Here is a 14,325-nt window from a genome sequence, read left to right on the forward strand (position 1 = left end):
GAAATCGAAAGAAATAGAACAATACATAAAAGAACCACAGAACCACAGAAATCAGAACTATATACTCGTATATTACATCTCTGGTTCTATTGTTTTATGTATCATTTATATCTCTTAGCAGAAATCAGAAGAAATGGGGATCATGAGATTTGGATATTTTTTAATTAATAAAATCGGTAAATAAAGAAAATCAATCTTTTTTTGAAGGTTTGAAGGAGTGAATTAAGGGATTTGAATTGGCAATTAATATGGACCCACCTTAATTAAAGGGTTGTGATATTAATTTATGAAAATAACTATTTTATATTTCAAAAAACAAAAAAAAACTATAATAAATGAAAATGCAATAAGTAGGGGTAAATTCATAATTAAATTAAAATCCTACTCACAGAATGTAAAATTATAAAAATTTAGACATTTATGTAAATAAATTTCTAAATCAGGTCTCCAACAAGAATAATAATAAATAATACTTTTTTTTCAAAGCACCTCTTGGAAGTCTTGAACATAACGTGTTCCAACTTCTAACACTCTTATCTTTCTTCAATATTCGTCTTCATAGCCATCAATTGCCATAAATAGCAAAGCCTAAACGACACCTACCCATTTACATACAAAAAAAATTTAAAATTAAAATTAGCACAAAAAAAACATCTTTCGAAGCATTAAACTTCTATGAAGTACAAAGATGGAGACTCTTGAAAAAAAAAGCTCTCCAACATTCACTTCTTATTCGTTTAAATGAGTCTATTCATAGGCGTTTGAAACCTAATCAAATGTGTAGAAACTAGTTTATGCTATAAGTTAAAGATATTTCTAGAGGTTTTGAGATATTTGTTTTCAATAAGACCAGCGTAAACATTTGTGTAGAAACTCAAACAATCTTATTGTTGTGTTTTATTTTGACACATAAGCAGATTGGAAACTCTTCGACAACTGATTAGTTAGTCACATAAAACGGTTGGCCTTTGGACTCGGGCTCTGCCTCTGCCACATGTTGAGAAAAAATTGACTTGGTCTCAGGCTTAAAATCCACACACTCCAAGATCTTACATTCAACTGTCATGCTGAGCATTTTGACCGTCAAATCAAATGGCCTTTCCACTGAATCATCTTTTGCCAATACGCTGCTCTATAAATTCATTCTCTTCTGCCATTCCTCCATTTCCAAGTCCACCAGTTCAGAGACATGGCTTCTCACTCCACCCACTTCCAATTTGCCATTCTCACCGCCATCATAGTTTTGAAATGCTGTTCATTTCCCATTGTTGAGTCGGCCACTCTGAATCTTGACACCGACAAGCAAGCTTTGACTGCGCTCAAGTCTGCATTTCACAACATTCAGCCCCCCAATGCCTTATCTTCATGGAACAATCAAACTTCATCTCCCTGCAACTGGGTCGGCGTTAGCTGCACCAGACATGGAAGCAGAGTGATCGGACTTAATCTCACCGGCTTCCAACTCGCCGGCTCCGTCGACCCTCACATTGGGAACCTCTCATTTCTTCGTTCACTTCAACTCCAGGACAATCGATTAACAGGGCCGATCCCAGTTCAAATCAGCAAGCTTTCTCGCTTGAGAGTTCTGAATATGAGTTTCAACAATTTGGAGGGTCAATTACCCTCCAACATCAGCGCCATGGCTGATCTCGAGATCCTGGACTTGATGGCCAACAGAATCAATGGGAGACTCCCTGATGAACTCACCCGCTTGACCAAGCTTCAAGTTCTGATTTTGGCGCAAAACCAGCTCTACGGTGCAATCCCACCATCTTTTGCTAACCTTTCTTCACTTGTTACCATAAATTTAGGCACGAATTCAATCAGTGGTCCAATTCCCAGCCAATTAGCCGACCTTCCAAACTTGAAGGACCTCATAATCACCATTAACAACCTCTCTGGCCCTGTTCCTCCCGGCATATTCAATATGTCCTCCTTGGTCACTCTGGCCTTGGCCTCCAACAACCTTTGGGGAACATTTCCCAAGGATCTCGGCGAAAAGCTCCCTAATCTTTTGGTGTTCAACTTCTGCTTCAACAAATTTACAGGAACTATTCCTGAGTCGCTGCATAACATCACCAAAATACAAGTCATACGCTTCGCACACAACTTTCTTGAAGGGATGGTTCCACCGGGTCTGGAGAAACTTCACGATCTGTCGATGTACAACATCGGATACAACAAGTTTGTGGGTTCAGATGCAAATGGGGGTCTCGATTTCATCACTTCCTTGACGAACAGCTCTCGCCTTGCCTTTCTAGCTATTGATGGGAACAGTTTCGAGGGTGTGATTCCAGATTCCATTGGGAATCTCTCCAAGGATCTTTCTAAGCTGTACATGGGAGAGAATCGTCTATATGGGAATATACCCACCACGATTTCTAATCTGCAGGGCTTGTCTCTGCTAAATTTGAGCGACAACTCGTTCTCTGGGGAAATCCCACCCCAAATTGGCAAGTTGGAAAAGCTTCAAATGCTTGGTTTGGCAAGGAATCGATTTTCTGGTCGGATTCCAAGTTCTTTGGGTGATCTTCGAATGTTGAATCAAATCGATTTATCAGGAAATGATTTGGCTGGTAACATACCCTCCTCTTTCGGCAACTTTGTGAATCTGCTCACTTTGGATTTGTCCAAAAATAAGCTCAATGGAAGCATACCAACTGAGACTCTCAAGTTGCCTGCTTTGAGCAAGATTTTAAATCTATCCAATAACCTTTTTAGTGGGTCTCTGCCTAAAGAAATTGGGTCTCTAGAAAATGTTGTCACTATCGATATCTCCAGTAACCATATCTCTGGTAATATTCCTCCTTCTATCAGTGGTTGCAAGAGCTTAGAGGCATTGATAATGGCCAGAAATGAATTCTCGGGTCCAATTCCAGTAACTTTGAAAGATCTTAGAGGTCTCCAACTTCTAGATCTCTCCTCGAACCATCTTTCAGGCCCAATTCCGGACGAGCTTCAGCAATTAAGAGCTCTTCAAACTCTAAACCTCTCTTTTAACGATCTCGAGGGAGCTGTTCCAAAAGGTTTTGAAAATATCACAACCATTTATTTGCAAGGCAACACCAAGCTTTGTGACCAACATTTCTCATGTGTAGCCGGTGGGACAAAAGGGAAGGTGGTCAAAATTGTTGTCATCTCTGTTTTGTCAGCAGCGTTGGTCATATTTCTTATATTTGGCGCTACGGTGTACCTAATGAGAAGAAAATCAAAGGATACGTCAGCATCCAGTGATCTGATCAAGGGGAAGCCAGAAATGGTGTCCTACCGTGAGCTCTGTTTGGCAACTGGGAATTTCAGCCAAGAAAATTTGATTGGAAAAGGAAGCTGTGGGAGTGTATACAGAGGCTATTTGGAACAGGGGATTGCGGTTGCAGTCAAGGTCATCAACACCGAAAGGGCTGGTTCTGTGAGGAGCTTTCTTGCAGAGTGTGAGGCTCTGAGGAACGTGAGACATCGAAATCTTGTTAAACTAATCACATCTTGCTCCAGCATAGACTTCAAAAACAGGGAGTTTTTAGCTTTGGTTTATGAGTTCTTGAGTAATGGAAGCTTGGATGCGTGGATTCACAAGCATAAACTTCACGCAGATGGAAGTGGGCTAAATTTACTTGAGAGATTGAACATTGCCATTGATGTTGCTTCTGTGTTGGATTACCTCCATAACGGGTACGATGTTCCAATTGTTCACTGTGATCTGAAGCCCAGCAACATCGTCTTGTCTGAAGACATGACTGCAAAAGTTGGGGATTTTGGGTTGGCTCGTCTGCTGATGGAAAGTGAAAATAGCCAATCGTATTCCATTACTTCCACTCATGTCCTAAAGGGTTCCATCGGCTACGTTCCTCCAGGTTTGTGAATACAAAACTTTCATTTTTCCATTGGAGAAAACTATTTATCTTTAAAGGGTTTTTGACACTAAGCAAGCTCTCTTTCCATTGCAGAGTATGGACAGGGGAGAAAGCCCACAACAGCTGGAGATGTGTACAGTTTTGGCGTAACATTGCTAGAGATTTTTACAGGGAAGTGTCCAACTCAAGAGCTTTTTGCAGGGGAGCTCAATTTGATCAGATGGGTTCAATTGGCTTATCCAAAGGAATTGAATGAAATAGTAGATGTTGCGCTATTGGAATCACGTTTCAACTTGTACTATGAAGAGCAAGAGATTGGGCCAATTAAGCAGAATGAATGCTTGATTGATGTCATTGGTGTTGCACTCTCATGCACTGCGGATTCGCCCGATAAACGTATTTGCATGAAAGATGTGTTTTTGAAGCTCAAGATGATAAGAGCCACTCTTATCCATAAGGATTGAAATGCAAGAGAATATGGATAGGGAGCAGGGAGATTTTGAGAGTTGGTTTTCTATCATTCTGAGTGTTGTAGCAGCACATCTGTAAGAAGATTTTGAGAGTTGAGAGTGTAGTAGAATGATAGTACTATAGAAATGAAGCACAAAGGAGAAGAGAATAACAACGGAAGAAAAAACTATAATTAAGAAAGCACCAATCTGTACGACTTAATCCTTGCTCATTTAATAATTAGGAAGATATTTGTCAATATTATTTTTTATGTAAGAGAAGCTTAAATTTATATGCAAAGGATCTATAATTATTTGCGACAAACTTCCTATAGACCTTGGATATTAAAAAATTTTACCTCGCTTATTTGCTTTTGATTTTGGTTTCTTAGCAATGAAGATACCTCATGTATAAACCTATGATTTTCTTATTTTTTAGCCGATATGTAATTTTATTTACACATTCCTTACCAACCCACATAAATTTCCTCGCTTAGCATGCATGAATGGAGCAAGCATATCGAAGCCTAGCATCAATGGATTAACCCACAGTTCATTAACTTTACATTTTTGCTTCTCTTTTTTACGTACTAAAAAATCACCATTTTTAACTCACTGGTCAAATCACTTTTTCTTTTTTACTCTTAACAACAAAAGTATTGCATTTTAAAACTCAAGGAATTAGTTAAAAAAATAAAATAATCCAAAATTACCAAAGAAAGATTCTTTAGAAATCCCTCCCCCAATCAGTGAAAACTAACCCAAATTTACCACAAAAAATCCCTCCCCCAATCATTGAAATTAGTAAAAAAAAAAAAAAAAAGGGAAGAAGATGCCCTTTAAACCACAGATTCTTTAGAAAGAATGGAAGAGATAATAATTATAAATAAATAAATAAATAACGTATATTGAAAATACTATTATATAATTCATCTTAAAACTAAGTTGACATGATTTTCCATTTAAATCATTTAAAAAAAAAAAAAAGTCCAAAGCTGGGCTATAATCTCTCCCACTTCTAGTGAACATTCCATCCACTCTTAGACGACAAAATTGACTTTCATCAAAGGTAAAAGAACAATAACCAAACGCCAATTCCATTTTCCAACTGAAAAAGGATAAATTATAGCCACACTCTTCCGATTGAAATGACCTCTCAGCAACTACAAACATATAAATGTGTAAATGGGTTGAATTATCAATATTTTCAGCTCGCCAAATTCGAAGACTTTCGAACACATTCAAAAAAGTCGTACAAATCACAATCAACACAGATGATTTGCAAGAGTTATAAGTTATAATAATATTAAGAGATGAATTGCAAGTTCTTCTTTCCTCTTCCATTAAAATGGCAGCTGTTTCTCCTCCATCACTGGTTCGGTTCATTTTTCTTGTCATTCTAGCTTTTAGAGGTTCGATATTTCTCACCAATGGATCCTCCATCTCGAGCCTTGAAGCAGACAAAAACGCCTTGATTTCCCTCAAGTCAGGATTCAGCAATCTTCAACTTCACGACCCTTTATCTTCTTGGGATGATCCAAATTCATGGCCTTGCAACTGGACCGGCATAAGATGCAACGAAGATGGCCACAGAGTAATTGGGCTTGATCTTTCTGGCTTGGCTCTTGCTGGGTCTGTACATAGCCAAATTGGCAATCTTTCTTCCCTCAGATTTCTTCAACTTCAGAACAACCAATTAACAGGTCCAATTCCTGATCAAATCGGCAATCTTTTAAACCTCAAAGTTCTGAATATGAGCTTCAACTACATAAGAGGTGGCCTCCCCTCCAACATAAGTGGTATGGCAGAGCTTGAGATTCTAGACTTGACGTCGAACAGAATCACAAGCCAAATTCCAGAAGAATTCAGCCGCTTGAGGAAGCTCCAAGTTTTGAACTTGGGACAGAATCATCTATATGGTACAATTCCCCCATCTTTTGGGAACCTTTCTTCCCTTATAACCATCAATTTAGGGACCAATTCTGTGAGTGGCTCGATTCCTCCTGAATTGGGTCGTCTTCCAAATTTGAAGGATTTTATGATCTCCATCAATAATTTCAGTGGCATTGTCCCCCCCAGCATTTACAACATGTCTTCTCTGGTTACTCTGATAATAGCGGCAAATCGTCTCCATGGTACATTCCCGAAAAACTTTGGTGACAATCTACCAAATCTCCTGTTCTTCAATTTCTGCTTCAATAGATTTTCAGGAACAATTCCTCAGTCGATGCACAATATGACCCAAATACGAATCATTCGCTTCGCCCACAATCTTTTCGAGGGCACCATTCCATCAGGTTTGGAAAATTTACCTAATCTCCAAATGTATTACATTGGCCACAACAAGATCGTTAGTTCTGGTCCAAATGGGCTTGATTTCATCTCTTCTTTGACCAACAGCTCTCGCCTTACCTTCATTGCTGTTGATGAAAACTATTTAGAAGGCGTGATCCCTGAATCCATTGGAAATCTTTCTAAAGTCTTTTCGAGATTGTACATGGGAGGGAATCGAATTTATGGGAATATACCATCTTCAATTGGGAATCTTCGCAGCTTAACTTTGCTGAATTTGAACAAAAACTTGCTATCTGGTGAAATCCCACCTGAAATAGGCCAATTGGAGCAGTTACAACTTCTGGGGTTAGCTAAAAATCGATTCTTTGGTAGAATTCCAAGCTCCTTGGGGAATCTTAGAAAGTTAAACCACATTGATTTGTCGGGGAACAATTTTGTTGGGAACATCCCTGTCTCTTTTGGGAACTTCACGAACTTGCTGGCGATGGACTTGTCCAACAACAAGCTCAGTGGGAGGATACCCAAAGAGGCTCTGAATTTTCCTAGTTTGAGCATGATTTTGAATCTTTCCAACAACATGCTTAGTGGGAATTTGCCTGAAGAAATTGGGTTCCTCGGAAATGTTGAAAGAATTGATCTCTCTGAAAATTTGATCTCCGGCAATATCCCTCCTTCCATCAGTGGGTGCAAGAGCTTGGAGGTATTGAAAATGGCGAAGAATGAATTTTCAGGTCAAATTCCAAGTACTCTTGGTGAAATTATGGGGCTGCAAACTTTAGACCTTTCCTCCAACAAACTCTCGGGCCCCATCCCTGAGAATCTCCAAAATCGAACCGCCATTCAATTTTTGAATCTCTCATTCAACGACCTCGAAGGGGAAGTGCTTTCTGAAGGTGGAGCTTTTAAGACCATTCCAGGAGTCTATTTAGAAGGAAACCCAAAGCTTTGCTTGTCTTCCGCTTGTGTAAAGAGCGAACCCAATAACAAAAGGAGAAACAAAATCATTGCTTTGGCAGTCGTCTTCTCAACAACATTAGTACTCTGTTTCACATTGGGAACTTGGCTTCACCTGGCCAGGAAGAAAAACCCAAAGACTTCTTCATCCCCAACTAATCAGCTGATGAAAACCCAACACGAAATGGTCTCATACGATGAGATTCGAACCGCCACTGCAAATTTCAGCGATGAAAATCTGGTGGGCAAGGGAAGTTTTGGGTGGGTTTATAAGGGGAATCTAAATCAATTACGACATGGGGATGGGGGCGTTGCAATCAAGGTCTTGAACATCGAAAGAACAGGGTATATCAGGAGTTTTTTGGCCGAGTGTGAGGCCTTGAGAAACGTGAGGCATCGGAATCTTGTGAAACTCGTCACATCCTGCTCAAGTATAGATTTCCAAGGCAGGGATTTTCGAGCTCTGGTTTATGAGTTTTTGAGTAATGGAAGTTTGGAGGAGTGGATTCATGGGCAGAGGCGTCACTCAGATGGGAAAGGGCTGGATTTTATGGAGAGATTGAATATTGCCATTGATGTTGGTTGTGTGGTGGAGTATCTCCACCATGGCTCTGAAGTGCCAATTGTTCACTGTGATTTGAAGCCAAGTAATATACTACTGGCTGCAGATATGACAGCAAAAGTTGGGGACTTTGGGTTGGCCCGGTTGTTGATGGCAAATGAATTATCCACCCATTATTCTTCTTCCATTACTACTTCTTCTCATGTTCTTAAAGGTTCCATTGGTTACATTCCTCCAGGTTTGTGGTTTACCATTCAATTTTTCCAATTCTTTTTTGCTCCAAAACTTGAGAAGTAATATTCAAATTTTGTTGCAGAATACGGCATGGGAGGAAAGGCAACAATGGGTGGAGATGTATACAGTTTTGGGATAACTTTGTTGGAGCTTTTTACTGGGAAGAGTCCAACCCATGAAGGTTTTACAGGAGATGTAAATCTAAGTAAGTGGGTTCGTACGAGTTATCTAAGAGATTTAATGGTGCAAATGGTTGATTCTTCTGATGAAGAAGGTGAAGAGATTAGTGAAAATAAGCAAATGATCAATTGCCTGATAGAAGTCATCAATATTGGACTCTCTTGCGCTGCTGATTCTGCTGATACACGCATCACTATGAAGGATGCTCTTTCAAGACTTCAAAATGCTAGACATTCTATGCTGAAACCCACATAGATTTCTCATTTGTTTCTCTCTTTTTTTTTTAATCTCACATTACATAATTAGGGGAGTTTGAAGCTGCGTAGTATACTTAATAAATATAAAACAATAGAAATTGCGTTAGAGAAATATAAGCAACGGTGTAATTTTGTATACTTAGTAAAGTTTGACGTGACATTGATGAAAGTTTCAACATGATAGAAAGCTAGCATACTTCTCAAAAAATGTGTAACCACCCATATTTTCTAATACGGATAATTATCAAATAACGTAGAAGCGTAACTTTCAGGGATACTTGAATTTCACCCCTAATATACTTTTTGGATAGCAACTCAAAAGTCAGAAACAGTAAATAATATTATAATAGTGTGATGTCCAAGTAAATTAGATTGATAACATTCATTATAAAGGGTATACAATGTTGTAACAAAACAACAAAAGAGCAGAATAGAAATCAACTGAATGATAAGTTTCCCTGGAGAATCTTCATTAAATTTTGTTTGGTAAACAAACCTTAAGTTGAAGGGATTTTAGTTAAACTCCGCACTATCACTATGACAAGTATGTCATCCAATGATACCAATTTCAATCTTCTTTAGCAATTAGTTGCTAGATAGATGCAATTGTTTGAATGGAAACAAATCATAAGAACTATCACAAAATTTAAGGTAAGTCAATATCGTTCGAGAAAATTATTCACTACATTCAAATAGATTTCTAGCAATCAATCGAACTCAAAATTTTCTACGACGATTTGCAATAAAACATTGTAACTAACGTAAGAGTCCAAAGAATGAAGTATAAACTTACTTTCCCATACCGGGAACCACAATACGTCTCATTCTGCTTTAGTGTGCGACCATGCGTCTCACAATCAGCATGAAGTAGACACAATATATATAATGAAATAAGGGAGAAGATATACATGTCTTTATGTTCTTACAAAATGTGTCTTGTCGAGCTTGATAAGGCTCGATGCTATTACTCGCAGTCAAAAGTCAAAACTTCATAATCAAAGTGTCATACATTTATGAGGATTTATAAACAAGTTATTGAATGTCTGTATGCAGAGACTGAGATTTCAATTTTGTGTTGCAACATTAGATAGGTGTGATGGAAAAGTGATATGTTTATCCGCTCTTGAACAATTATTTCTCGCTACTCCCAAAATAGAGTACTATTAGGAACTTTTCCATTATGGCAATGCTCTTGTGTACATCTAAAGTTAATACACCTCCATGTTAACACAATGATATTCATATTCATACGCCTTCAAAATGGTTCTTATGCGTGAACCAAATCCATTTAACAATTAGACTCTACAAATAAAATAATTAAGCATTACAAATACAAAAAATAAAATCAATTATATTTGAATCACAATTCATCAATAATCAATAATCATAATATATTATAAAGAACAACATTTATGCAAATATTGTAATGCTACATCCCTTAAGTTCCTAGGAAATATATATGTTGATAAAAGATATAGAATTACGGTTAAAGCGAACGTAACTTAATAATAATTTATATATATTTTCAACGCCGCCGTTAAAAAAAATAAAAATATATGGAATTGCGTAAAACAGTAGACCCACTAACGTGAGAGGCAAGTTAAATCAATCTTCCTTGTTATTTTTTACGGTGTGATGCACGCGTCAACAGTCAAATTCATCCTAAAATTGGATGAAGAGGGAAACCAATTTGGTCGTTGCCTCGTTCGCTTTTCGCAATCCCAAATTTTGCCACTTCACCAAATTAAAATTATGGCTAATGGCGGTTGTGTCCATTTTCTAAATTTCCCCTGGAAATAAAACACCCAAATTTGCCCGGGAATAAAACACTACTCCCAGACTTTTTTATTTCTATTTTATTTTAATATATTAGCCAAACTTTCTAGCTATCCCATCCTAGAATAATAATATTAATAATAAAACTTTGTAGTTATCCACCTTTTTTTTTTTCATGAATCGTATTTTCCTTTTTGTTCATTACATTTTTTTAGAGTATGTATTGATTTTTAATCTAAAATTTCAAATTTATATGTAAAAGTAAATTAAATATATTTATAGTAGTGAGATCAAAATTTCAAATAAAATAAAAATATAAAATACAATGTATTTTATTGATTATTTCTTTGTCTATCTCTCGTTTTTGACATTTTATCCTTATAATTTCATTTGTTATTCCTACACTTTCATAAATATATAAACTTAAACTTAACATTAATTAAAAACAACTCAAATAAACTAGCATGACTTAATGTAGGGATAAATATAGTAATTTTTTATAGTAGTTAAGCATACTTCTTTATTATAGTTCAAAATTACGACCCATAAAAAAAAAGATTTATAGTTATTATTTAACTCCATTATTAACAAACCACCAAACATCGAAGATAAATAAATGAATAAAAACATAAAAATTGAAAAAGAAAAACACAAGGAGTAAAATTATAGTTTAAATTGTTGGAAGAAAGACAAATTACCGTTAATCTATAAATAAATTTTGTATAAACAAAAGGGCAAAATCAATTAATTTATTTTTTTATATTTAGACATAACTAAATTTCATAAAAAGAAAAGTGGGTAATATATATTTGATGAATTCATTTAGATTTTAGACCCAGATTTTTTTTTTTTTTTTTAATGAGATGGGTGGGTGAAGAGCACGCGCCAATTGGAGCTTCGTTAAACGAAGAGGGAAACCAGATAGGAGAGAGAGAGAGATTAGCAAAATCTTAAAAAACTTGGGAACAATGGCGGGTCCAATTTCGGACCAAAAACATAGAAACAGGGAAGACCCGGGAAACGAAAACGAATCCCCAAATATTAAAATTAAAAACTTCTTTTTTCAACTCAAAATCCAAAATCATTTCGATCCTCCCTCTCTCCAGTCTCGATAGCGCGAAATCGTTTTTCTGCGTTTTTCGCTTTTGAAAAACACTGCCCAAAAAAATGGCGGTCTTCTTCTTCCTAATTCCTCACTACAAAGCCCCCCCTCACTCCTCCCTCCCCATCTCACCAATTTCTCCTCCGATCTCTCTCTCGCTCTCGTTTTCTTCTACCGACCCACCAGAGCAAGATCGAAGGGCTGAGATCACAACCCAATGGCCGAGACAGATAACTGCGTCCGTGTCACTCGCGCTTCTCAGAAGAGAGTTGCGGCTGCCGCCATGGCTGATGATCAGCCCGCCAATAAGAAGCGAGTGGTTCTGGGAGAGCTTCCCAACGTTCAAAACGTCGTTGGATCAGCGGCGCAGAAGAGGAGGGCGAAGTCGCAGAAGAGTAACAGCAAGCCCAAGAAGAGAAGTAAGCTATCTGTTGCTTCGACGATTAAGACTGTTGTTGTCGAAGACAGTGAGCCGAAGTTGAGCGTTGATGAAATCTTGGATGACCCAGAAATGATGGGGCCTTATTCCTCTGATATCTATGCTTATCTTCGCAAAATGGAGGTAAAGACCCCTCTCTCGCACTGATAAATCAAACCCATCTGCTGAGTATTTAAATTGATCACTGATTCGATTCCCAGATTGAGTCTCAATATTGTCTAATCTATTTTGAAAATTGTTTTTGGAGTTTCTAACTTAATGATTCACTTCAGGCGGAACCCAAAAGAAGGCCAATTCCAAATTACATTGAGAAGATTCAGGCGGACATAAGTGCCAATATGAGAGGGGTTTTGGTAGATTGGATGGTTGAGGTTGCAGAGGAATACAAACTCTGCTCGGATACTCTGTATCTATCCATCTCATACATCGATAGGTTCCTATCTATGAACATTCTCAGTAGGCAAAGGCTTCAGCTGTTGGGCGTTTCTTCAATGCTTATTGCCTCGTAAGCACTCCCTAATTGGAAGTCATTCGTGTTTCTAGACTATGAGTTCTCATGGGTTAATTCTCGACTTTGTTTTATTGAACAGGAAGTATGAAGAGATCACCCCTCCACATGTGGAAGATTTCTGTTACATAACAGATAATACTTATAGAAGGGAAGAGGTGAATATTTCCCTTCATACCTTTAACATAAATTTGGCTCTTGTTGCTGCGTGATTATCGGTACTGAGATGTGAATTTGTGGTGTTGTAAGGTTGTGAAGATGGAGGCTGATATACTCAAGTCTTTGAACTTTGAAATGGGGAATCCTACTGTCAAGACATTCTTAAGGCAAGTTTGATTAAACTGTAATCGATCTCATATATCTGAAATCTGATCTACAAATATGTTAATCCCATCATTGTGGTTTTCATACATTGGACTCATTTTGCTTGCTTCTTTCTTTTGTTCAACAGGAGGTTTACTAATATTGCTCAAGAAGATTTCAAAGTAAGCCCAATTTCCTTTTGGTTTGATCCGGGTCTGAACCAGCTTGGAATTTCCTTTTTACTAATCCTGTCCTGCTCTCTTCTCTGAACAGACACCAAACTTGCAGTTGGAATTTCTGGGTCAATACCTCGCTGAGCTTAGCTTATTGGACTATAATTTTGTCAAGTTTTTGCCTTCATTGATAGCTGCTTCAGTTGCATATCTTGCTAAATTTATCATCCGGCCGAAGTTACACCCCTGGGTAAAAGCCCGTTTCAATCCCTTCTTTATGTATCTATGAACTTGGAAGGTAAGTTGCTGATATATACAAGTAAATTGCAGAGTCAAAACTTGCAACAGTACACGGGCTACAAGCCAGCTGATCTGAGGCAGTGTGTCATTCTTTTACATGACTTGTATATGGCCAGAAGAGGAGGATCTCTGATTGCTGTGAGAGAAAAATACAAGCTTCATAGGGTAAGAAGCTTTATCCTCTGTAGTTATATAGAGCATAATGTAGTTAAAAGTTCTTGCTGCTAATGATTTATGTTTCTGCTCTGAACAGTTCAAGTGTGTGGCTATGATGCCTTCACCTCCTGAGATACCATTTTCCTATTTTGAAGAAGCTTAGATCAGTGCAAGGGTGATCGATTTGATATATTTTACTCGCTAATTTAGTATGACAAGAGAATATGAGAGATCCTGGCTTATAATGAAGACATGATTCTGACCCTCTGATGATTGATAGCAGCAGACTTGTTGGGAAGAAGGGAAATTGGTTTTGGCTCTTATTTTGGTGACCCAAAGAATAGGATCCATATTGTTTATACTAGTAGAAAGATGTTTCTATTTGATTTTGACAAGTTGGGCAATTTGAACTCCTTTTTACCTGTAAATTGGAAGTTGCATCCAGATGAATAACAGTAAAGAATGCATTCATGGCCTTCTGTTGCTAATTCTTTTTGTGTTGGTGCTGATTGAAATGTCATTCTGTTCTCTCTCAAAAGAGAGTTTTTTTTATCAAACAATAACTTTTTGCTCTGTTTTTTACCTTTCTTTAATCAGATCAGCAAAGTGCATTGAAGATGCCTAAGTGGTTTTGGTTATGTTCTTGCTAATAAAAGAACAAACTTCACTGTTGTTCCAATCTCTGGTGATTTTCGAACCAAAAATTTGCTCTGTTTTGTGAATCCCAACTCTTCTTTTATCTCAAATTCAATACTCAAAATGAGATTTTCAACTTGAAATTTGAAC

At 37.4% G+C, this 14,325-nt stretch overlaps 3 protein-coding genes across 3 annotated transcripts; all 3 read left to right on the forward strand.

Annotated features, from left to right (window-relative positions):
• Positions 1–814: 814 nt before the first annotated feature.
• Positions 815–4,750, forward strand: LOC111004630 (uncharacterized). The gene is made up of 2 exons (XM_022275714.2): positions 815–3,851; positions 3,945–4,750. The coding sequence occupies exons 1-2, from the start codon at positions 1,190–1,192 to the stop codon at positions 4,313–4,315; spliced, it is 3,033 nt and encodes a 1,010-aa protein (XP_022131406.1). The 5' UTR covers positions 815–1,189; the 3' UTR covers positions 4,316–4,750.
• A 596-nt stretch (positions 4,751–5,346) lies between these two features.
• LOC111004549 (uncharacterized) lies at positions 5,347–8,813 on the forward strand. The gene is made up of 2 exons (XM_022275589.2): positions 5,347–8,349; positions 8,428–8,813. The coding sequence occupies exons 1-2, from the start codon at positions 5,649–5,651 to the stop codon at positions 8,778–8,780; spliced, it is 3,054 nt and encodes a 1,017-aa protein (XP_022131281.1). The 5' UTR covers positions 5,347–5,648; the 3' UTR covers positions 8,781–8,813.
• A 2,875-nt stretch (positions 8,814–11,688) lies between these two features.
• Positions 11,689–14,027, forward strand: LOC111004537 (putative cyclin-A3-1). Its single transcript, XM_022275574.2, has 8 exons — positions 11,689–12,222; positions 12,372–12,604; positions 12,690–12,765; positions 12,857–12,933; positions 13,059–13,092; positions 13,184–13,333; positions 13,414–13,548; positions 13,637–14,027. Exons 1-8 carry the CDS (start codon positions 11,878–11,880, stop codon positions 13,700–13,702), a joined length of 1,116 nt encoding a protein of 371 aa, XP_022131266.1. The 5' UTR covers positions 11,689–11,877; the 3' UTR covers positions 13,703–14,027.
• Positions 14,028–14,325: the final 298 nt, after the last annotated feature.

This window comes from Momordica charantia (assembly GCF_013281855.1).
Source record: "Momordica charantia cultivar OHB3-1 chromosome 8 unlocalized genomic scaffold, Mcharantia_2.0 BLBB01000008.1, whole genome shotgun sequence".
In the NCBI taxonomy this organism is placed as follows: Eukaryota; Viridiplantae; Streptophyta; class Magnoliopsida; order Cucurbitales; family Cucurbitaceae; genus Momordica; species Momordica charantia.